We start from the raw sequence: 25,132 nt of genomic DNA, 5'->3' as shown, positions 1-25,132 counted from the left end.
ATAGAGTTCTTGCCCTTTTGTATGTTTTCACGTCTGTATACCAGGCTCCTGGATCTAAGAGGTTAGCCACAATGAATATTATAATAGAGTAATCCTACCGACTACACCAATTGGGGCACCACTTCCAACACCAGTTCCAGTGTTAATAGCATGGTTTATGTTTCCACAAATAGAGTTCTTGACCATTTTCTTAGATTATACCTTCATGTCCATATGCTATGTTCCCACCAAACAGAAGGTCTGGAAATCCTGCCGATTATGCCAAGTGCATCCATCAGGATAGCACTTCCAACACCAGTTCCAGTGTTAATAGAACAGTTTATCTTTCCACAAATAGAGTTCTTGCCCTTTTGTGTGTTTTCACGTCTGTATACCAGGCTCCTGGATCTAAGAGGTTAGCCACAATGAATATTATAATAGAGTAATCCTACCGACTACACCAAGTGTGCCAATTGGGGCACCACTTCCAACACCAGTTCCAGTGTTAATAGAATGGTTTATGTTTCCACAAATAGAGTTCTTGAACATTTTCTCAGATTATACTTTCATGTCTGTATTGTATGTTCCCACCAAACAGAAGGTTCTGGAAATCCTGGTGATTACGCCAAGTGCATCCATCGGGACAGCACTTCCAACACCAGTTCCAGTGTTAATAGAACAGTTTACGCTTCCACAAATAGAGTTCTTGCCCTTTTGTATGTTTTCATGTCTGTATACCAGGCTCCTGGATCTAAGAGGCTAGCCACAATGTATATTATAATACAGTAATCCTACCGACTACACCAAGTGTGCCAATTGGGGCACCACTTCCAACACCAGGTGGTTCCTTTTATGATGGACTCAGGGTGCACTTCAGGAGGTCTGCCCACTCAGGTACTGTACCTAGACCCCAGTCCAGATAGGGACACTTATTCCGAGCAGCTCCACCTAGCAGCACCCCTGGCATCTAGCAGGGTTGTGCTTTGAGACTACAATAAACAGATTACCCTACTGAAAGGAACACGGGATATCCAGAACCAGGATGCTGCCACCCAGAAACTTAGGGGAATTTGCAGTTCTGATAGCCATTCTCCCCATGTCCATCTATTCTAAGGGGGTTTCATGTGAATCTGAAACCCACAACCCAATCGGGAGGCCAGTTCCATCCGGCTGTCCATTGTACAATGTCCAGTTGCAACTCAAAGGAGAAAACCCCTGGATTTCTAACACTTATTTTTGTATCAGCGTGACTTCAGGACTCCATGGAGTACCCCATTCTTGTTATTCAAAACCCACAGCAAGATGTACCAGCAGTTCTTTTTAATTTAACTTCAGGCCTTGGCTAAAGTAAGGAGGACCTCTGAAATTGTAGTCTTGTCTGAATTGCTCAAATGATGGAATTTTGCTGCCAGGTCGATTCACATGAGACTTCTTCTACCTGGGCTCATTTTTTATGGACTTTTTTTAAGGAAGGTTAAAGGCTCTGTAATTTTTACTGAGATGTTAATGTACAGTCCATAAAAAGTGATTCAGACAGGACTAAAATTATAGAGGTCCTCTGGTAAGAATTTCTTTACCTTACCTCCTAGTATAAAATTAATCCTATCTGAACAGGGCTTTAGGTGTTAATAGTTTTATATGCATAAAGTACAAAGAAAACTTCTACTAATTCATATTTTCATTTCTAGCAACAGCTCAACATAAAAATTCAGGGAATCCTAACACATAAACTGTATAGTATAGTAGGTTTGTCATTTTCTCAAATAATCGTTTCAAAACTCTATCAAAGTTCTCATTCAGGCCTACAATGTTCTCTTCTTCTTCTTCACTTGGCACTTGCTGCCAACCTCAGGGGCATTGCAGTACTCCTTGCCCCTTGATATCTCCATTCCATTGCTGATATTTCTTGGTAGAAATGTTCCCCATGCTCATCACTCACTACACCACAGTTTAGAGGAAAGACATGGGAGTGAAGAAAGTGAATTTTCAAGGACATGCCACAGCCCAGCATGTGATAGGATGACAGCAAAGTCAATGTGACCAATGTCCATATAGTTTAGAGCTCCCTTGTGTCCCAGGAAATTTACACAAACCTATTTAAAAAAGAGTCCCACACACACTTTACCTTAACCATGGTGATTGTCCTCGAGACGTTCTGTTATCTGTGGTCCCATGAAAATCCCCTCCTTTACTTTTCACTCACTCAACCTGGGAAATCTTTCTCATTGGTAGCAGATGCCCTGTCTCCTCTCAGAGGATGTTCTCTGAATCTCAAAAACTAGATCAACTGTCATTGTTATATTCATGTTTAGGGGGTCCAACTTTGGGGAAATTAGTTATTTTGGTCCAAGAAACATTTTCCTGTTGACTGCTATGAACATGGGCTTTCATTCAAAAAGGTGCTACACTGGTATGTTAATATTCATTAGAATGATCCTGACGAGAACAAGCCCAACAAAGCTCACCAGTCCTATCCACTTAATTCCACCAAAATAACATCAAGTCCAGTTTTGAAGGTCCCTACTGTCTACTCATCCCATATTTAAGTAATATCTGAAAGTTATGCTTTAAAGAGAGTAAACTTTGCATTAGTAATGGATGACAATGATGGCCAACAATCGCCAATATGCCGCGTATGCATTAAGAAAGAGTTATGGTAGACTAGAGCTTGAGGTGAGAGGCATCAGAGGTCTGTGGGTGAGTTGCATTGCGTGTGTGAGAGGCTAATCATTTGATTACAAGTAAATACAAGAAACAGATAACATTATTAAAACAGTATTTCCTTGCTTAAGAATGAAATCATAAATATTTATTGTGCAGTGCCAGGACCTTTGATATTCATTTTCTTTTCTTGTTCTACTGTTTTATCAGTCCATCATTATTTTATACAACATCTTGCAGAGCTAGTGTTTTACAAAGCACACAGGAATACAGCAAAAAGAAAGAAACAATAATAAAGTATTCATAATTTACATAACAGCAAGAAAAAGACATGCATGTCTGTAAAAATGTAGAAAAGAAGTCCAAATCCAGTACCTGAGTGTACACATTTTTCTGTGTTTCCATTATCAATTGGTGTTATTTCTGTCAACTTGTGTCTCTGGTTCAAGATAAATGCTGAAATTTTTTAAAATAAAATCTTCATTTTGATAATATTTGAGCTTTGTACTAAAAAAATAAGAATCCCAACTTTTGCCCAGCAGTTAATTACCATCCAGAAACAAATTATAATTGAGAAAGTGACATACAGTGGATTTAGAGACCATTCTGACCATACACTATCTGCACACTTTATTGGGTTGTAGAATTTTATTAAAATAGAGAAATCTGCCACTTTGATCTATTAATCTACACTCAATATTATTTGATGGCAAGATTATTAAAATATCAATCAATCTGTCTTATCTATCTATCTATCATATAGTGCCTTTCACTCATATCTATCTATCTATTATATACTGCATTTGACATCTATCTATCCATCTGTCATATAGTGCCTTTCACTCATATCTATCTATCTATCAATTGTGGGGAACAGCCCGGACACAGACAGGTAGACAAGATGGTTTCACCACAAACACGTTTATTATTCATATTTACAGTGCACAAACCCAGTGCCGCAGCACCAATCACCCCTTAAGTCCTTAGCCACACAACACAATGCCTTCTAGTCTCTGGTCCGCTTCCACTCCTCTCCTCTCCTCTTAGCTCCGTCCTTCTTCCACCCAACTCTTGCCTCTGTTTATGTACACGATGTGTATAGTTCAGAGTCCAAAACAGAACTGCCTGTACTGAGGCAAGATGGCAGTTTTAAAGGCTGGAAAGGAAATGACGTCAGCGTTGCAGGAACTGGGAGTGGCGCCCTCGTGTCCGGAAGTGACGTCATACTTGGGCCCGGCAAGAGGCGGGATTTCCTGGGAAAGGTCTACAAGGGACTGAGAGAGATAGTCAGTACACTTCGCCGCCCCCTGGCCTGGCGTAGAATTACAAGTGTTTAGGCCCTTCAGCTGTTTCCCATGCGCACGTGTGTGACACTATCTATCTATCTATCTATCTATCTATCTATCTATCTATCTATCTATCTATCTATCTATCTATCTATCTATCTATCTATTATATACTGCATTTGACATCTATCTATCTATCTAAACCACAGGTGTCAAACTCCAGTCCTGGCGGGCCGCAGTGGCTGCAGGTTTTCATTCTAACCCTTTTCCTAATCAGTGACCAGTTTTCACTGCTAATTCACTTTTTCCCCCTTTATTTTAACAGCCATGTTAGAAGGATTCAGTCCTCTGAATTGATTTGTTTCCTCATTAAATGACAGCCAAACAGAAATGAAATGTGAAATGAGCCAAAAGATGACCAGCTTAAACTGGGGCTTCACTCTCCAACCAGTTTCTTAATGAGAAGCCGATGCTTGCTCTTAATTAAACCCGTTATTTAATTCCACGGCTTGTTGCTGCTCTCATTCTGCAACATCAGACATTTCCAAAATTGTTGATTTTTTGTTTTATTATAAGAACATCGTCAAAGTGTTTTGGTGAGTTGAGAGATCAACCTTACTGAGACCATCACCTTTCTTTATTTTCAGATATTGTGTGATGTGGAGGCTTGTTTTGTGTCTCATTATTGTTTGGCTGCTAATTAAGGAAAAAGAAACAACTAAAAGGCCAGAGTCAAGTTAATTAAAAGAAGTAATTAGCAGGAAAAATTGGTCAATAATTAAGAAGATGGTTAGAATGAAAACCTGCAGTCACTGCGGACCTCCAGGACTGGAGTTCGACACCCCTGATCTAAACGTTAAAAGAAACACGAGATGGATGATCACTGCATACGCAAATCACGTGTGTGAGGCTGGCACCCGAGACAAAGATGAGTGGCATCTGCCCAACAAAGCAGTTCTTTAGTTAACTGTAATTTTTTTACTAAAGTTAAACTTATTATAGCAAATTTGTTTGTATATTTATGGTAGTAAATGGCAAAAAGGATTAATATTAAAAGTGCAAAAGAAATCCCACAAAACAATAAATGATCAACACTCACGACACAGTCCAGCTTCACAGCTGCCGACGATGGTGGCTTAGTTAATGAAATGAAATCCCCTGTGAACAGAGGTTTGAAAAGTTTTATCCTACCGTGATGCCAATGTACGTGAAGATTTGTTGAAGTTGAGAGTTAACCCCAGACGAAGACGACTTCCAATCCAATCCATTACTGATGGTGACAAACCTCCTTTCCACTGGACGACCGCGTGTTTTATAGGCGGGAGACTGGAAGGGGCGGAGTCAGCTGCCCTCACTGGGCGTCTTCTGAGCACTGTGGAGGGAATGGAAGAGGACACAGCGCCCCCTCTCACCCCGGAGTGGTGTTACGTACCTCAGACGAGGCGATCCACTGATGCGCATGCATGACACCGAGCAACACTGAGTTATTCGGCTAGTAAATAATTAAAGTAAAAACTAAAAAAGAAATGAAAATCTCAGTGGAAATCTATGACAATACTACTATAATAATAAAGCCTGACCTTTAGTTTTGGTAGAAATTCTCATGGCTCGATGTTTAAACTCACATCCAAAGGTCACGGTGGACGTGGGTGACTGAATGAGAAGATATGCAGAAAAAACAAACATTTGAGGAAAGGATTTTATGGCTTTTCAATTGGCAATGCCCCACAATTCTTACATTTTTCAATTCAACGCATAAATGTGAATTTCCCCTTGGGATTAATAAAGTAAAAATAACATCTATCTATCTATCTATCTATCTATCTATCTATCTATCTATCTATCTATCTATCTATCTATCTATCCTGCCTACTATGCTAAAATTAATATCTATCTATCTATCGATCTATCTATCTATCCTGCCTACTATGCTAAAATTAATATCTATCTATCTATCTATCTATCTATCTATCTATCTATCTATCTATCTATCTATCTATCTATCTATCTATCTATCTTGCCTACTATGCTAAAATTAATATCTATCTATTTATCTATCTATCTATCTATCTAAAATGACCAACCTTGTCAATTGCTTATTTTTAAATTATGATGACAGATTTATTTAACATCACATAATCCATTATCGTGGTCTTGGTTTGTGATGGGGACAGAGGCAGGGACGTAGGGTGGGCCGAGTTATTTACTGAAAAGGATTTCATTCTAAATGATCTTAATGAGAATACCTGTAAATTTTAGTGATAGGCGGACTTTGCAAAATCACGTCTTATGTCTATTTCTTTTTATGTCTTTTCTCCGAAAGCACTCATAGTTTCTTTTGGGTTTCTTCTCAGCCTGCCAATATTTTTATGTATTCTCAAAGGACTACAGCCCCTATATAATAATTAATAATAATTCTTTGCATTTTTATAGCACTTTTCTCACTACTCCTAAAAGCGCTCAGCAATTGCAGGTTAAGGGCCTTGCTCAAGGGCCCAACAGAGGTGAGTCCCTTTTTGGCACTTACAGGATTCGAACCAGCAACCTTCCGATTGCCAGTGCAGATCTCTAGTCTCAGAGCCACCACTCCATCTTCACATTTTATTGGTGTTCAACGTGGAATCCCAGGGGATTTCATATGTCTTTTTGAAACACGACTCCAATTTTTAAATATTTCTTAAAATACACACACCACATAAAATGACACACGTGGCTGTAAGTAGTGTTAGTACCAGGATGGATAGGTGGGCATCCCGACTAATAGGGAAGGAGATTCCTTATCCAAATAGGAGGCCCCAGTTGGAAGGACTGTCTCTGGGGGTTATTTAATCCTCCATAACACTAGGTGGCAGCTTCCCTGGGGCAGAGCTCTCATTTCTGCTCCCGCAGAGCATCTTGGGAGATGCAGTCTTGGTGGGCCTCCCAATCAAGGTGTGTGGGTTCCGCCCAGCTGTAAGAAAAATGCACACCTGGAAGGAGGTTCCACCTGTAATTATGTGACACTGGAAGTATTCCCAGGTCCTGGAATAAAAAGGAGCCACCAGGCCTCATTCAGGTGAGCGGAGTGGGGAGTTGGTGGACAAACGTTAATGGAGGAGATATTGTGGAGAAAGTCTGTTGAAGGAGGATTTGAGGGTTTGTAGGATTTAATGAAGCATTGCGTTTTTTGCAGCCTTGACTGTGTGACTGCATTTGTTTTCAGGGTTTGAGGAGCTGCAGCGCCCTCTAGTGTCCACAGTAGACTGTGACTTTGGAAGAAATTGCTTGGCCGCTTTACTAATAGTTTCATACAAACTTCTGCTGGTTCCCTTAAATTCTCTTATTTAAAGGTTACATTTCTACTACACTCTTCATATTTTAAATAAGTATGCATATTTAAATAATAATGCAGTCCCACTGCTTTCCATTACTCATAATGTATTACAATGTATAAAAACTTGCGAATGGATTACTGAGGCGAATCGATGGTTTAAATAAGGACTTTTCACATTAAATTTTAAATAAAAGCATAAGAAACACCCGCATATTTTGGCATTCATTATTGGTATATTAATTTCTCTACCGTTTTCTTTTTATGGTTTAACACGCACTGCTGCCAATTTCATCGTTTATTCAAATTAAACAGTAGAGTTCCCAGCTCCGTCTACTTTCTGAGTTAATGTTTAAAGACGTTACATCAAATAACATTCCATACACATAACTCAAGTTTTATTGAATTTATTACAATCAAATAACATTCTATACACATAACTCAGGTTTTACAAAAATAATAAAAAAAATGGTTTGAAACAAATCAACCCCCACCCCTGAGAAAGAGAGCTAGGCCAGCAGAGTAAAACTTTATGCTAGAAAAGACAAATGAATAGATAAAATAATAAATTAATAAAGATAAATGAAGTAAAAGAGGGGAGAGAACCTGCTTCCTCAATTTAAATGCTTATTCTAAAATGTTATTGATCAGATCCTGCCAAGTTTTGAAAAAGTTCTGCACAGATCCACTAAGTGAGAATTTGATTTTTTCCAGTTTCATATAGTAGATAACATCAGTTACCCACTGACTTAGAATAGGAGAGTTAGGATTCTTCCAGTTGAGCAAGACAAGTCTACTACGTGCTAATAGTGTAGTAACGGCAATTCCAGTGTGTTAGGCCTTCTTCACTTTAAGCCCCTCTGTGAGCCCACCAAACACAGCTGTTAGTGCATTAGGAGGGATTGGGACACCAAGGCTGTCTGATAGCCATTTAAAGGTTTTGGTCCAGAATGTTGTTAATGTGGTGCACGTCCAGATTATGTGGCCCAGTGAGGCTGGAACTCGATTGCAATGTTCGCAGGTTGGATCTCACCCTGGAGACATTTTAGACAATTTTAAGCGAGACAGATGTGCTCGATGTATAATTTTAAGTTGAATAATTATAAACTTTGCACATATGGAGCTCGAGTGAATTCTCTGCATTGCTACTTTCCACTCCTTTTCTGAGATGTTAAATGAGAGATTGCTTTTCCCACTGTTCTCTTGGATCTCTGAAAGGGAGGGACTGTAAAATAGTTTTATATATTACAGAAATGCTGTCTGAGTCCTCAAGACTGAGCAATATTTTTTCCGGCATAGAGGCAGGTGAGGAAAATTGGGCAGGTTTTGTTTAACAAAGTTTTGAATTTGAAGGTAGTGAAAGAGGCTTTTGATAGTAGCTCTGAGGCTAGGGATCTGCACTGGCAATTGGAAGGTTGCCGGTTCGAATCCTGTAAAATGCCAAAAGGGACTCTGCTCTGTTGGGCCCTTGAGCAAGGCCCTTAACCTGCAATTGCTGAGCGCTTTGAGTAGTGAGAAAAGCGCTATATAAATGCAAAGAATTATTAAATGTGTTGCTGGTAAGTTAAATTTGGAGTGTAATTGTTTGTAGGATACAAAAACATTGTCTATGTACAGATCTTTAAACGATTTAATCCCAAAATGTTTTCCAGGCATTAAAAACTGAACTTTTTAATAGAAGTTCAAGAAATATTGTAACAAACATCAACAATCCCCCCCACCCTCAAACACACATGTAAGAATTAAAAATGAGAGAAATTCTGACTTGGCTTAAAATAAGTGGGCAGTGCCAGTCCCAGTAGAGGCATCATTTAGGTATGAAGGCACCGCCCGTAATGTTTCTTGACACTCACGGAGGAGAGGTTCACGTCCATATGCATGTTCAACTTTACTTTCAGAACTGAATCAATTTCCTTTGCTTATTTGCCATTAGTTCATTTCCACAAATCAAGAAATATCCAGTCCTCCATCAATCTTTTTCACCAACTGACCCTGAAAAAGTACAAGAACATCCCAGCAAATGTTATAGGAGAAGGAGATGCAATGATCCTAAAAAATTTGTCATCTTTTCTTATGCCATTAATGTAAAATCAATATGGAAAAGAAAAAAAAAACAAGTGGTACAAAAGCTCGTTGAAAATCATTTACTGTACTCTCAAAGTCGTATTAACCAATGCATTCATTTGAATTCTTTTTTCATTTATTCACCAGCATTCCATCAATGAAGCCATGAGGAGTTCAACATTAACCCGGATGAGTGGACCTGGCAGTGGAGGAGAGAACGGCAGGATAGTCACCCACGATTTTCCCAAGTCCATGCAGACACTGCCCTGCATGAGCCACGCTGCTGGGATTGGCCTGAGTGCAACTGGAATGTGACATTACAAATAAATCTGGGTTAACAGCGTCCAGAAAAAATCAACTGCCAAAAGGACTATGGACTTAGGATAATTAAAGTACTAAGAACTTAAACAAAAAAAAAAATTACTTTTCTACAAAAAAGAAAAAAAAAAGTTTGACTTTGTTTTAAAAACTATCTTGCGCTGCAATAACGATGACATACTGCTCTCTTTATGTGCCCAGTTCCGATATGCCACATAAAGGACCAGTCTGAGAGCTAGGGCTGTGCCAGTAATATAGACCTGTTTACTTAAAGTCAGTGTGCAATATTTATTTGTTTGGTTTTTTTTGTTTGTTTTGTTTCGTTTTTCTTTTATCAGTGCTCAATGGCATTGTCTGCCTTATTCAATATACTTTATGTTTTCTTTGCATCGGAGAAAAGGATTGGTATGCTATGAATATATATGATTTTCTCTTGTCATCCACTAAAATATTCTTTCTGTATCTGCTCTCACTTGGTTTGCATTATTCTCTTAGATAAGGAAGGCAATGTGCTATTAAATGGCATCTTTATAGGGGGTGCAGGATGTAAATTTGGCAGATAGCCCCGTACTGTCGTGACTTAGGATTCCGAAAATACGTAAGTCCCAAAAAACACTTGCCCACTAGAGTTGGAAACTCACACACCCATCTAGTAACAACGTCAGACACAGAGCTTTATCAAAATAAGAATAAATATATAAACAAAGAGTGAGGCGCCGTTGAGCACAGTTGAGTGTTCTCACGACCCAATCTCGCCCTTTATAATGCCCAAAACAATCGGCAGGTCTCACCAACAGTCATAGCTTGTGGAGTTCATTTCCCACTTTGAGATTTGTTAACTGTCGTGGATGTACCCCTTGAAGAATCGCCTCCAACAATCAAAGCAAAGGGAGGAGGGGGGGGAGGTCCCCCACCTTGGAAAATCGACAGCGACAGTCATAGAAGAGCAATGCCGATTGCTTAAACTTCCCACGGCGACCCGCCACGAGTGACCCTTTCCCATTGAATGATGGGCTGAGTCACAACCCTGCGAGACCCAAAAGGCCCATAATTTAAGAACCTATGGCGCAGACCAGCGTTTCTCAACCTTTAAGTATTTGTGACCCGAGTTTTCATAACAGTTTTAATCATGCCCCCCTAACGTTTTATTAAAACTAATGAAATTTATTCCTATATTTTTTGCTGCCGACACACCGCTACACGTTTAGCATTTCCCTACGAATAGCAAAATTACGCCACATATGGCAACATTCACAACCCCTTTTTTGTTACTTCCAGTTTGAGAACCACTGGCGTAGACAATAAGAAACATCTCTATTATGACTGGTTCTTTATTCATTTTTATTCACTTTCCTGAAGAGTTCCGAGAACTTCCTTGTGACTTTTCTGAGGTTGACGGATTTGATACAAATATGTATGCACTGTATCTTAATTCTTGATAAAGATAAAATATTTTAACTTCTTATCACGGCACCATTTTGAATATCGACGGACAATACCGTGATGGTGAGTTTCGTGTCGACCATAACCTTCCAGAGTTCTCTAGGAGCTCATTCACATGACATCATCAACGTAACCCAATATAAGGTCATTTATGTGCTGTTTCGGTATCCGAGTTTAAGTACGCTTCTCGGTATTCTCGTTTTTGGTTTTCTGACTTATTTTCTGGCTTACAATTCTGATTCATGTCTGACGTGTTTTCGTTGGGTGAAAGATTGGTTTGTCTCTTTCGTTTTTGACTCAGGCATGCTGTTTTGGTTCTTATTTCATCTTCCGATCCCTAAATAAGAAGCCATTCTGCTTTGACAAACACAGTCCTAAAAATCGAGGTCCAAACACAGGGCAGAAGGTCAAAAAAAAAAAAATAGTAAGAATCAAAAAGTACAGTAGAAACACAGAAACTCACCAAAACTCCCAAGCACATTCCAAATGAACCACCAGGGACTGTAGGAGATGCTCCGTTATTTATAGGCCAGAGGGTCAGTTCCTGGTCGTGATTGACAGGTGGCCCCGCCTCTCAGAGAACGACCCACAAATCACATGGGACATAACGAAGGCATTGGCGCATAGACAAAATGAAGAACAAAGAAAAACACAAGCAATGTTAATGTAAACAAAAGAATCAAAAATGGACAAAAGGGACACGAAACGAAGTTCTGAACGCCAGCCAGAGAAGAAACCCTGCCTGAAACGTTACAGGTACAGCCTCAAAGACTCTTTAGAGAGTCGGAGAGAATAACGACCAATAATATCCTCCTTGGAATTGTGCTTGGATATTGGAACAGCTGTTGTACATCAGCCGCAGCTGGCATGTTCACTGGTTTGAACCAGTATTAAGGTAACCGAGGTGAACTTGCAGAAGCCCCCAATTTGCATAATTAGATTTCCTTTACTGAACTTGCATAATGAGACCTTGCAAATTCCAAAGGCAGTGAAGGAATAGTAAGATTCTTTATTGCATTGATCGGATATACACTAATTAACAGGAAAAAAATGTAAAAACCTTATAAGTGTCTACATTTGTCTTTATTTGGTGCCATCATTGCATATCTTGCTGTAAATCATCTAGGCATCACTCCTCGGGTAACAAATTAACCCTTTAAACTCTGCTTCATTTTTTTTTCCATTTTCTGCTATTTTGGTTTAACTGGCCATAACATCAACATCATCCTTCATTCAATGTTCATTAGAACATTAGAACAATCTGGATGAGGACAGGCCATTCAGCCCAACAGAGCTCGCCAGTCCTATCCACTTAATTCTTCTAAAATAACATCAAGTCGAGTTTTGAAAGTCCCAAAAGTTTTACCGTCTACCATACTATTCCAAGTGTCTGTGGTTCTCTATGTAAAGAAAAACTCCCTAATGTTTGTGTGAAAGTTCCCCTTCACAAGTTTCCAACTGTGTCCCCGTGTTCTTGATGAACTCATTTTAAAGTCACCGTCTCGATCCACTGGACTGATTCCCTTCATCATTTTAAACACTTCACTCAGGTCTCCTTGGGATGCCAACTCGGGTCGTCCCACTAAATTAACTGAAAAGTTCTAACAAAAAATAACGTCTTTTGACGTTTATGCTTCTTGCCCCTCAGGCTTACTAAACAAACATTAGAACAATCTGGACGAGAACAGGCCATTCAGCCCAACAAAGCTCGCCAGTCTTATCCACTTAATTCTTTTAAAATAACATCGAGTCGAGTTTTGAAAGTTCCTAAAGTCCTACTATCTACCACACTACTTCTATGTATTTGTGGTTCTCTGTGTAAAGAAAAAGTTCTTAACGTTTGTGCGAAATTTACCTTTAACAAGTTTCCAACTCTGTCCCCATGCTCTTGATGAACTCATTTTAAAGTCACCGTCTCGATCCACTGGACTGATTCCCTTCATCATTTTAAACACTTCACTCAGGTCTCCTTGGGATGCCAACTCGGGTCGTCCCACTAAATTAACTGAAAAGTTCTAACAAAAAATAACGTCTTTTGACGTTTATGCTTCTTGCCCCTCAGGCTTACTAAACAAACATTAGAACAATTTGGATGAGAACAGGCCATTCAGCCCAACAAAGCTCGCCAGTCTTATCCACTTAATTCTTTTAAAATAACATTGAGTCGAGTTTTGAAAGTTCCTAAAGTCCTACTATCTACCACACTACTTCTATGTATTTGTGGTTCTCTGTGTAAAGAAAAAGTTCTTAACGTTTGTGCGAAATTTACCTTTAACAAGTTTCCAACTCTGTCCCCATGCTCTTGGTGAACTCATTTTAAAGTCACCGTCTCGATCCACTGGGCTAATTCTTTTCATAATTTTAAACACTTCAGTCAGGTCTCCTCTTCATCTCCTTTTCTTTAAACTATAAGGGCTCAGCTCTTTTAATCTTTCCGCATAACTCATCCAAAGTAGCCCTGTAATCAGCCCAGTTGCTCTTTTCTGGACCTTCTCTAGTGCTGCTTTGTCCTTTTTGTAGCCCAAAACTGCACCCAGTACTCCAGGTGAGGCCTCACCAGTGTATTATAAAGCTTATCTTGAAGAAAAGTTCTTACTCTGTCAGAATAGACTTGGCTGGTAAAGAAATTATACGGTCTATCCATATTACAAGACAGTTACATTACAACATTATAATAATAGTGAAAAGTCAAGCAAAATGACACCTTTTATTGCCTAAGTATAACGATTACAATATGCCAGAATTCAAGATGTAATCATTGTCGCAGGAGGCTGGGAGACAGACCTGGCCAGGACTCCTGGAAGGGCCGAGAGGTGGCGCATTAGTCCTTCGGGCCACAAGGAGGCAACCTCCCTGGATCGGAAGAGGGCTACGGAAGGGAAGCAGGGAGGCTCAAGCCCGTTGGAGCCCATGCCCACTGCCAGGGGGTGCCCCGAGCCTCATGGAGCCCGGAACACTTTTACTTCCGCCACACTCATGGAGAATGATCCTTCCAGGCGTCCCGGCCAGGTCTGTCTCCCAGCCTCCTGCGACATCATCTTGTCTGAAGAAGGGGCCTGAGTTGTCTCGAACGCTGGCATATTGTAATCGTTGTACTTAGGCAATAAAAGGTGTCATTTTGCTTGACTTCTCACTACATCCATAATGGCTAACACATTGTAATACTAATAATTCGTTACATTTTCAAGGCACTCAAAGTGGTGGGGAGCCACCATTGTGCTGTATCCACTTGGATGGGGCAACAACATACATTTATTTTTTAGCTGTTTGGTGGTGAAGGGGTGAGGGATGGTTAGCCAGTTAGGGGCAGGGGGTGATTAGGGGTCCAGAATGGAAGAGGCCATGGTGGATAATTTAGCCAGGACATCAGGGTACACCCTGATCTTTAGGAAATGAATGTCCAGGGATCTTTGATGACTACAGAGAAGTCAGGATGTTGGTTTTTACATCTCATCCAAAGGATGGCACTATTGTTATGGCACATATGTTCCCCTGTAACTGCACTGGGGCATTGGGATCTACACACACACACAGTAAATGTATAAACACAATTCCCAAAGCAGAGCAAACAGCTAATATACGAATCTGAAGAATCCGCTTCATATTTTCCTTGGCCAAGTAAATAAGAAAAGGCAACGTGTGAAGAAAGATGATGTTCATGCCATCAGTCTGCATACAGTATGGTAATCCGTGTTGACATTACTATCATCACATGTTATTTTTTATCTTCTAACCAGTTGCTATAGTGACTGTACGCAATAGAAGATGAGCTACGTTCTTCAATTTGCTTTGCTTTCTTCCTGCGTTTTCGGCTCGTTTCAGGGCAATAACACCTTAAATGATGGAGGGCAAACGCAGAATGACACAGTAAAATGACACCGTAGCTCTTCCTGGGGAGAATGCATTTTTCAAACCATAGCACCGCAGAACAAACAGGGCCTGCAGATCAGTAGGGGTTGAGTCACAGAATCGTTGCTGATGCGGACGATCTTTAATTATTCTGAACCACAGAAACGGTTGCCTAGCAACAGTAGGTCATTTCATTTTTTTTTTTTTTTTTTCTGTGTTTAAAATCCGGTGTCACAAAAGCTGAATGTCACTCTAATGCATAATCCGTCGACTGGAAAAGCAGAGATAGCAGATGAAAATATTATTAAACCATTGCAAAGTATTCATTAATTAATTTATATGGTGGCTCTTCGCACTTCTCAAAGCGCCAGTGGGGAGCCACTTCAACCACCGCTCATGTGCAGCATCCACCTGGATGATGCGATGGCAGCCGTTACGCTCACCACACATTAGCTATAGAGAGCCAATCAGAGAACAGGGAATGATTAGGGGGTCGGAATGGACTCATCCATGGTGGACATTATTTTTTAGCCAGGACATCAGGATACACCCTACTCATCACAAAAGGATGCCCAGGGATCTTTAATGGCCACAGAGAGTGGGTTTTACATCTCATTCACCAATTTTTAAAGGGACAGTGCCCCCGTCACTGCACTGGGGCATTGGGGATCCACTCACAGACACCCTTGGTGGCAACAACCCAAGCTTCTCCTGGTTGGTTGGTCTTCCATCCAAGTACTGGCCATGCTTAGCTTCAGGTGGATGACCTGCTCTGAACTGAGTATCCCAGAGAGCCTTTTAACTTATTCTGGGAAAAAATAAAACTTTATGCAATCAGGATGCCCACCGTAAATAGGCAGGCATTGTGCTGCTTACATTTTGAATTTATTGGGGTGACTGACTCAGCATAACTGGCATAGCAGAATGCAAAAGAGAAACGAGACATATAGGGTGTCTAAGAAAAGCCATCACCCCCTTGGATGCTTTCACGTCTTATTCTTGTCCAACATTGAATCACAGTGCATTTCATTTAGCTTTTTAGATATTTGAGAAACGGAACTCTTTTGTGTCAAAGTGAGAACAAATCTCAGCAAAGTGCTGTAAATGAATGATAAATAGAAAACACTAAATCATTAATTGCACAAGTATTCACCCCCCTCATCAATATGACACTTTTAGAAGTCCCGTCATTAATTCAATGGAATGTAATGTGGAAAGACCATCTTCTGGGGATTCAGTGTGGTGGTCTAACTTACACAATGAAGACAAGAGGACGCCATACTGAGAAGGCAAATTTCATGTTTTCCTGTGTAAACATGACTAAATAAAGAAACCTAAACCTAAACCTATGTATGTGAATTTCCCCTTGGGATTAATAAAGTATCTATCTATCTATCTATCTATCTATCTATCTATCTATCTATCTATCTATCTATCTATCTATCTATCTATCTACTGTCTCAGCATAACTTGGACCTTCCACATTTAGGTGTATTTGTACTACAGTCAGCAGTCCGTCGTTGTCTAATCCGCTTGGTCCTGAACTGGGTTGCAGGGGTCTATTGGAGGCTACTCCCATCTAGCATATGGCACATGACAGGGAAAACACCCTGGGCAAGGTACCAGTCCATCACAGGGTACACACACAAACACACCCACACACCAAGCATACACTAGGACCATTTACCAATTCATCCATCCATCCATTATCCAACCCGCTATACCACAACTACAGGGTTACGGGGGTCTGCCTGAGCCAATCCCAGCCAACACAGGGCACAAGGCAGGAAACAAACCCTGGGCAGGGCGCCAGCCCACCACAGGGCACACACACACACACCCACACACCAAGCATACACTTAGGGCCATTTTAGGATCACCAATTCACCTAACCTGCAAGAGAAATATATATACATACTAGGGGGCTCCGCTCCCTGCTCACTTCGCTCACCAACCCCCAGGTCTGGTTTTACCAGATATACAATTTAAAGAGAATGTTATTTTTGTGGGAATTGTTACATATGCATTATTTTACTTTTGCTTTAAAACTTCAGTTAAAACAATATTTGGAATTAACTTTTCTTCAAGATCGCATTGATTTTTTTGATTCCATGTTTGGACTTTCATCGTGACAACGCAACGTATAACTACCTGTGAGTGAATATCGTTTCTTTCCCTCTAAAAAATAAACCGACTGTTTTGAACGTTTGTCCCTGCGATTTGTTAATTGTCATAGCAAAAGCTATTCTACTGTAAAACTGTAAACGTTTTAATACGAATGGCATATCAAGATCTCCTTTGGTGTCTGATGTTATTCGCGGAATATGAACTACATTACCTTTCTTGACGCCTGTTAAAATTTTACATGAATTGTTTGACCAATTTTGAATACAACTAATCTTGTCCTAATGCAGCGTTTCTCAACCTTTAAGTATTTGCAACCCGAGTTTTCATAACAGTTTTAATCGCGCCCCCCTAACGTTTTTTTGAAACCCTAATAAAATTTATTCCTATATTTTTTGCTGCCTATACACCGCTACAAGTTAAAAATTTCCCTATGAATAGCGAAATTATGCCACATATGGCAACATTCGCGCCCCCTTTTTTATTGCTGCGCGCCTCACAGTTTGAGAACCGCTGAGCTATTGCATAGCCCATCACCATCATCAGACATAAATTACGCAATAACATTACGATGCATCCTTCTTACTACAGTAATTTGGCTGGTGGAAGATCGGACGGTGTTAACACTTGAAGATATTCTACGGGATATTTATTGTAAGTTGATGTTTTCATCTTCCGCACCATTTTGCTGTGTAACCGATCGTCAATGATCGCGTTAATTTGTTTGACTTCATCATTTCTTGGTTGCATTTTTAGATGAATGGGTGATTCTAAACTGGATCTTCGTAAGTGTTTGTGTGTGTGTGTGTTCATAAGTAAGCCCTTTAATGGATTGGTGTCTGTCCAGGTTAAGTGCCGGAATGCACCTGATGACCGTGGTCTTGTTTGAAAATAGTTGTAAGTATGGTGTGACTTGAAAGAATCTCATGGCAAAAGTCTCCGTCTCGTGGGACTTCCTTCTAAAAAGTCTCTTTAAAAAGTCACGTTTTGTCGCAGGATTAGTCTTGTCTCAAGATTTTTTTATTACAATAAACAGATATACTGTATAGGGGGCAGCACGGTGGCGCCTCGCAGTTAGGAGATCTGGGTTCGCTTCCTGGGTCCTCCCTGCGTGGAGTTTGCATGTTCTCCCCGTGTCTGCGTGGGTTTCCTCCCACAGTCCAAAGACATGCAGGTTAGGTGGATTGGCGATTCTAAATTGGCCCTAGTGTGTGCTTGGTGTGTGGGTGTGTTTGTGTGTGTCCTGCGGTGGGTTGGCACCCTGCCCGGGATTGGTTCCTGCCTTGTGCCTTGTGTTGGCTAGGATTGGCTCCAGCAGACCCCCGTGACCCTGTGTTCGGATTCAGCGGGTTGGAAAATGGATGGATGGATACTGTATAGGGTGGTCCAGATCGAATTATGCAATTTTCATTACGCTATAACTTATTGTTTATTACATAGAGAATTCACAGCACCTGCCCTGCACATACAGATTTCACTTAAAATTCTATTTGTTGCCAATAGATGGCAGCACCTGCCTTGCATTCCAAAATGGCGGGGAGACGGTTGTCAGTCGAACAGTTGCATAATTAGATCTGGACCACCCTGTATATATATATATATATATATATATATATATATATATATATATATATATATATATCCTACTATATAAAAGAGGTTGGGATTGTCCTTCCGTCCCATGAGTGCAAAGCGTAGCGGTATTCCGCTTATCACAGACTTACTACTTGTGGCTTGCAGTATGAAGCGACACGATGTGAGCAGAGTTCTGGTGTTCCCATCGTTCCCTTGCTTTTGTGTGCGATGCGCTGGAAAAATAGACAAAATTATGTCTCTGGAAATAATTAATGTTGATGGAGTACAAATGCCTCACCGCGTAGTAAATATCAGGGGAGATGGTGCTTGCTTATTCTCATCTATAGCTTATTTAGTGCATGAAACTCCGTCTTTAGCGGTACAGATTCGGGCTGACGTTGTATGACATGTTTTAAGTAATTGGTCAAGGTTTCAGCCATTTACAATGATGCTGTCAGGAATCTCTTATTCAAATGAGCTTCAGTATCTCACTGAAATGTCAAAGTCTCAAACTTATGGTACCATTTCTGAGCTAATGGCAGCGGGAGAGTTGTTCTCCTATGAGTTTCAAGTATATTATTATGGAGTCCTACACTCCAAGTTTGGACAGGCACTCGAGGGGATAAAAAAGAACGTAGGTTTTCGGGAGATGTTATGAAGGGGCACTTTGATGTTCTCATTACCTACACTTACATACCTGATGTACACATGGAGTGCACACAAATTGAGGATAAAAGTCAGTCGCGGGTGAGCCTAGTATATGTATATATATATATATAGTCACACAAGCGCATCTGAGGACCACCTTGCCCGGTCTGGTATGCAGTACCACCACAGAGCAAGTGGGTGTGCTGTTGCTAACTGTCTTGTCTCATTCCACCTCAGTTCAGAGAAGACACAGCCCAGAAGACTGCCTGACCACGCCCCCATCATGCCCATAAGCCCCGCCTCTTCCAGACTGACGCATATAAACGAGCCCTCGCTTGTGGCCTGAACTTTCCACTTTTTTCCATTGTGATTCTGCCATTTTCTAACCCACTTAGTCCTGAATAGGGTCGCGGGGAATGTGGGCTGGAGGGTATCCCAGCCAGCATAGGGCGCTAGGTAGGACAGAGCGCCAGTCCATTGCGGGGCAAACACGTCCACTCATTTACCAAACACACAACTGTCAATCTAACCTGCACATCTTTGGACTGTGGGAGCAAATCCACAGGGAGAACACGTAAACTCCATGCAGGGAGGACCCCGGGACATGGACACCGGTCTCCTAATCGCGACATAACAGCACTGCCACTATGCCACCGTGCCGCCCCCTCCATTGCCCATTTGTTGTTGTATAATAATAAAATACAAAAAGTCCCATTGGGGTGAATACTTTGTATCGCCACTCCACGTCTACTGCCATTATTGGTGAACTTTGTGAATGTTCTCTTGCACCCCCAAGATGTTTTCAACAAAGGGGCTCAAAGCCAAATTTCGTTCATGGATTATATAGCTGGGGTTTCTTTTTTGTGTTTGCATCTCTGGTTCACGTCAGAAGTGGCTTTTCTGTTTTGCCTAGCAATTGTTCTGACTATTACGTTGCAAAGATCAAAAATGATCCTGGTTTGTGGTGAAAATCCGGGAAAACCGTCAACAACGTGAAAGGCTGCTAAGCTGGCACGCGTCAGTCCCGACTGTCTACTGCACACATTTCCGCCCAGTGTTACGATGTACTGAGTTACTAACTCGAGAGCTGTGTATAAAGATACTCAATGTTCTGTATAGTGTAAGATCACACAGATCTAGAAGACAACAAATAGACTTCATATTCTTCCAGGTGTATGCAAAAAAAAAAAAGAAAAGAAAAGAAAAAAACGAAAAAGAAAAAATATCAGGAAAAAAAATGTCTTGTATATCATGATTACCTTCTTTAAAGAGATTCTTTTGCTTGACTGCTCTATATGATTTGTGACAATGTGTACCTTTCTGGTTTTAAGTGGTCAAGTTGTCAGTGGCTGGGTTCTAAATTTTATTTTATTATTAATATTTTTGTATTGTTTCCAGTACTTTTTCCTGTATATACTAACAGTTTTACATTTATATTATTTGTATCTTTGAATATCTAAGGATTTTTATATTTTCTTGTCATCATCGGTAGTTAGAACCCATTTTTTTATATATATATATAAATATAATTAGGAGTTAATCAGGTATTCCAAAATCCTTATTTCTAAAGTGGACTGGTATGACAGTTGGCCAGCAAACCTGCATGGCACTAACATGACCCGAAACTGAATTCAAATAAAAATGGCCGACACGTTTCCTGGCTTTGGTGTGAGACTGTCCCACTTTGGAGATCCGCCCCTAACCCCCACCAAATGGGCGGAGCTACCATGGAATAGAATTGCTCCACCCCAATCTACAAGTATCCATTATTTCATACTTTGGGGCGGGGAAGGGGGGATCTAACCAATGAATGGATGACTCACGCAATCAAAAGTGGTGCACGGAGTTGAACGCCTGGGACATTTTAGTGAGGTGTGCACAGAGACACACACACACGACACACACACACACGTGATGGATACTGCAGAAAGCTACTCGATGAGAAAACCCCTGTCACCTTCAAACTCTCATTTTACTGTTTGTGTTTCTCCTCTGGCACATTGGTGGAAATGGCTCACTATAGCCAAGGTGGTTTTGTTCTAACATTATGTTTTAATCGGTTACAGTTTGATTTTTTGGGCTTACATTGTAATTCGGGATTATTACAAACGTTCCGTTTAGTTTACCTCAGCTTCAACCTCTTAGCATGCTTTGCTATTAGGCTCACACAACTGAGGCGTGGCTTCAAGCTTTTTTATTTTTATTTTGATTTGTTTTTTTTGTTTTTCTTCTTTCTGGTAAAATAACTGTTAATCAATAAAGGGAACTTTTCATAATCTTCTGTTTGGATTTGTCTCCGGTGTCTTTTGAAGTTTGTGAATTCCTTTCATGAAAACCTTCACCACCAGAAACAAGAAACTGAACTGAGGTGACTTTTATATGAGAAATCAATTTACCCGAGTGCAAGAGCCAATCTTAGGCAGTTTAAAGATAAAATTCAAAATCATGTTTGGTTAACTGAACAGAATATCAGTTTCACATAATGATTAGATTAGATTAGGCAGAACTTTAATTGTCCCCAACAGTAAATTTGGCTTTTTATAGAAGAGTTTTAAATAAATCAATACATAAATACAGTGGAACCTCAGTTTGCGAGTAACTTGGTTTACAAGTGTTTTGCAAGACGAGCAAAAATTTTTAATAAATTTTGACTTGATAAATGAGCGAGGTCTTGCAGTACGAGTAGTTTGTCTGCTGAGCGTCATGTGATCACAACTGAGCTGATGGTTCTTCTCTCTCTCTCGCTGCAGGATTGTGGGTAATCGTCTCCTATTCTCCGTCTGAGTCGGCGTGCCTCACTCATATAGTCAACATCGATACGAGCGTATACTGTTTACTGCAGCATTGTGACTGTGTGTGCGCGCGCACGTGTGTATGTGTGTGTGCTGTGACGTGCGAGTCCCCATCTTGCACCCTAAAACACGAAGCTGAGTCTCAGTACTTTAGCAACACCAGCTTTATTCAGTTTGAAACAGCAACAGCACGGTTATTTATTGTAGCGGGATCTGCGGCTCTCCTATACACAGACAGCAGTCAGACAGGGCCCTGCGCATTTATAATGTTCCTTGTTCCTTGTATCACCCATCGACGGCAGGCGCTTATAGCATGTCCGCGATCTTTTCGGATTCGCTTTTACGGAGAACTGCTACAGCGCTGGGAGACTGCGATTGCTTTGGGACACTCTTCCGTGTGTCGTCCCGTTGGGTGCAATCCCATAAGAATAAATCCATTAAGTAGTTCTCTCGTTCGTTAGCTTAGCGGAGTTAAGGTTACGCCCTGAGGCAGATGCGTGAGTGAGGAGGGCCCCGCAGCCTGATGAGTCTCTCTCACTAATAAATAATTAACTCTTTCGCACTAATAAATCGGTACCGCAAGCAAACTATGATACTTAGCGCGATGAGAAAGTTGGAAAATCAACGAAATGTTCAAGCAAATTATAGAAAAAAACCTGATCTAAATCCGTTAAGTAGTTCATAGACATATAAACGGATCTAAAAAATGAAACGAAATTTCGCACTTGGACCACGAAATTTTTAAAACCGTTTCTTAGCAAGCACCTATGGGCCAAGAGTAACCTACATTCCAAATTTCACGTCCCAAGTCCTCCTGGTTCGGGAGATTTCGTGATGAGTGACTCAGTGGTATTTGGCTTATATACATACATATTATATACATATATATTTATACACATATACATATATATTTATACATATATATTATACATTATATATATATGTATATATAGAGATGTGGTGAGGGAGGACATGATGGCAGTCGGATAAATGGAGACAGATGATCTGGCGACCCCTAAATGGGAACAGCTGAAAGAAGAAGTAGTCCTTGTTTAAACTGTTTTTGCTTTGAACTTTACTAAAATGTTTGAAACAAAAATACATGGACTGTGGAATTATTTGAATATGCGTCACACTATTGACTGAATCGTTCTATGAAGTAAGCTGAGGCTGCTATTGAAAGCCTCGGACAAATGCAGCGGCACCTAGAAAACAACGCTTAGAAGAACAACTGCAAATCAGCAACCTCATTGTTTTTAAAGTGATGGGTATACATTAGAACAGGGGTGAGCAAACGGTGGAAGATTAATCGTGGCAAAATGAAAGGCAATCCAGAACAGTGAAATTTAGATAGATAGATAGATAGATAGATAGATAGATAGATAGATAGATAGATAGATAGATAGATAGATAGATAGATAGATAGATAGATAGATAGATAGATAGATAGATAGATAGATATGAAAGGCACTATATAAGATAGATAGATAGATATGAAAGGCACTATATAAGATAGATAGATAGATAGATAGATAGATAGATAGATAGATAGATAGATAGATAGATAGATAGATAGATAGATAGATAGATAGATATGAAAGGCACTATATAAGATAGATAGATAGATATGAAAGGCACTATATAAGATAGATAGATAGATAGATAGATAGATAGATAGATAGATAGATAGATAGATAGATAGATAGATAGATAGATATGAAAGGCACTATATAAGATAGATAGATAGATAGATAGATAGATAGATAGATAGATAGATAGATAGATAGATAGATAGATAGATAGATAGATAGATAGATAGATAGATAGATAGATAGGAAAGGCACTATATAATAGATAGATAGATAGATAGATAGATAGATAGATAGATAGATAGATAGATAGATAGATAGATAGATAGATAGATAGATAGATAGATAGATAGATAGATAGATACTTTATTAATCCCAAGGGGAAATTCCCATACTCCAGCAGCAGCATGCTGATAAAAACAATATTAAATTAAAGAGTGATAACAATGCAGTATAACACACAATAACTTTATATAATGTTAACGTTTACCCCCCCGGGTGGAATTGAAGAGTCTCATAGTGTGGTGGAGGAACGATCTCCTCAGTCTGTCTGTGGAGCAGGACGGTGACAGAAGTCTGTCGCTGAAGCTGCTCCTCTGTCTGGAGATGATCCTGTTTAGTGGATGCAGTGGATTCTCCATAATTGATAGGAGCCTTTCTGAGAGCCCGTCGCTCTGCCACAGATGTTAAACTGTCCAGCTCTGTGCCAACAATAGAGCCTGCCTTCCTACTTTAATGACTGTGGCGCATTTTGTTTTGTCATGGTTTAATCGTGTCATAATTCAAAACATATCGAGCAAATGGATGATTTCTTTTCACTACGGTACACAACTTTCATGTCAGTTTAAAAAGTTTTTTGCACCCTTCATTCATGTCCATAGATTGCATGTGTGGAGTATGGCCCGGACACAGACAGGTAGACATCGTTTAAGCACCACAACATGTTTATTTACACTAACTACTATTTACAGGTGAAACACACAACCACAAAACTCCCCCAAAGTCCGGGCTGTTCTCCAATGCCTTCCTCTCAGGTCCGCCTCCATTCCTCATCCTCCAAGCTCTTGCCTTCTTCCACCTGACTCCAGCCATTGAATTGAGGAAGGTGGCCCCTTTTATCCCCACCCGGATGTGCTCCATGATCCTCCCGATTAGCTTCTGCCGGCACTCCCCAGTGTGGCAGAAGTACCAGCTGCACACCCGGAAACAAGTGCTGAGGGCCAGGGCTCCTCAGGCATTGAGGTGCCCCCTGGTGGTGACCACGGGCCCATATAGCACTGTCGGGCAACCAGTGCGCTGCGGTGCACTGGCGCGCTGTGGAATTTTCTTGGGGCACCACGAAAAATTTTGTAAAATATTTAAAATTGCTAGTGTTTTTGAACTTTTGGTTGATTAAAAAGATAATGTTTAAAAATATATATTTTATGTTGGAAAAACAGATAACGGTTAATGAGATTGTTGAATAAACGAATGTATTCATTTTGAATGCAAGTT

At 40.3% G+C, this 25,132-nt stretch overlaps 1 protein-coding gene across 1 annotated transcript in view; it reads left to right on the top strand.

Annotated features, from left to right (window-relative positions):
• Window positions 1–10,080, top strand: part of gria1a (glutamate receptor, ionotropic, AMPA 1a) — a 421,062-nt gene extending 410,982 nt beyond the window's left edge. Inside the window, 1 exon segment of the mRNA XM_028813093.2 lies at window positions 9,448–10,080. Within this exon segment, the coding sequence (XP_028668926.2) occupies window positions 9,448–9,615 (168 nt within the window). The 3' untranslated portion in view covers window positions 9,616–10,080.
• Window positions 10,081–25,132: the final 15,052 nt, after the last annotated feature.

This window comes from Erpetoichthys calabaricus, chromosome 11 (assembly GCF_900747795.2).
Source record: "Erpetoichthys calabaricus chromosome 11, fErpCal1.3, whole genome shotgun sequence".
Taxonomy (NCBI): domain Eukaryota; kingdom Metazoa; phylum Chordata; class Cladistia; order Polypteriformes; family Polypteridae; genus Erpetoichthys; species Erpetoichthys calabaricus.
The sequence above is the reverse complement of the archived record's forward strand: the minus strand, read 5'-3'. Positions and strand labels throughout refer to the sequence as shown.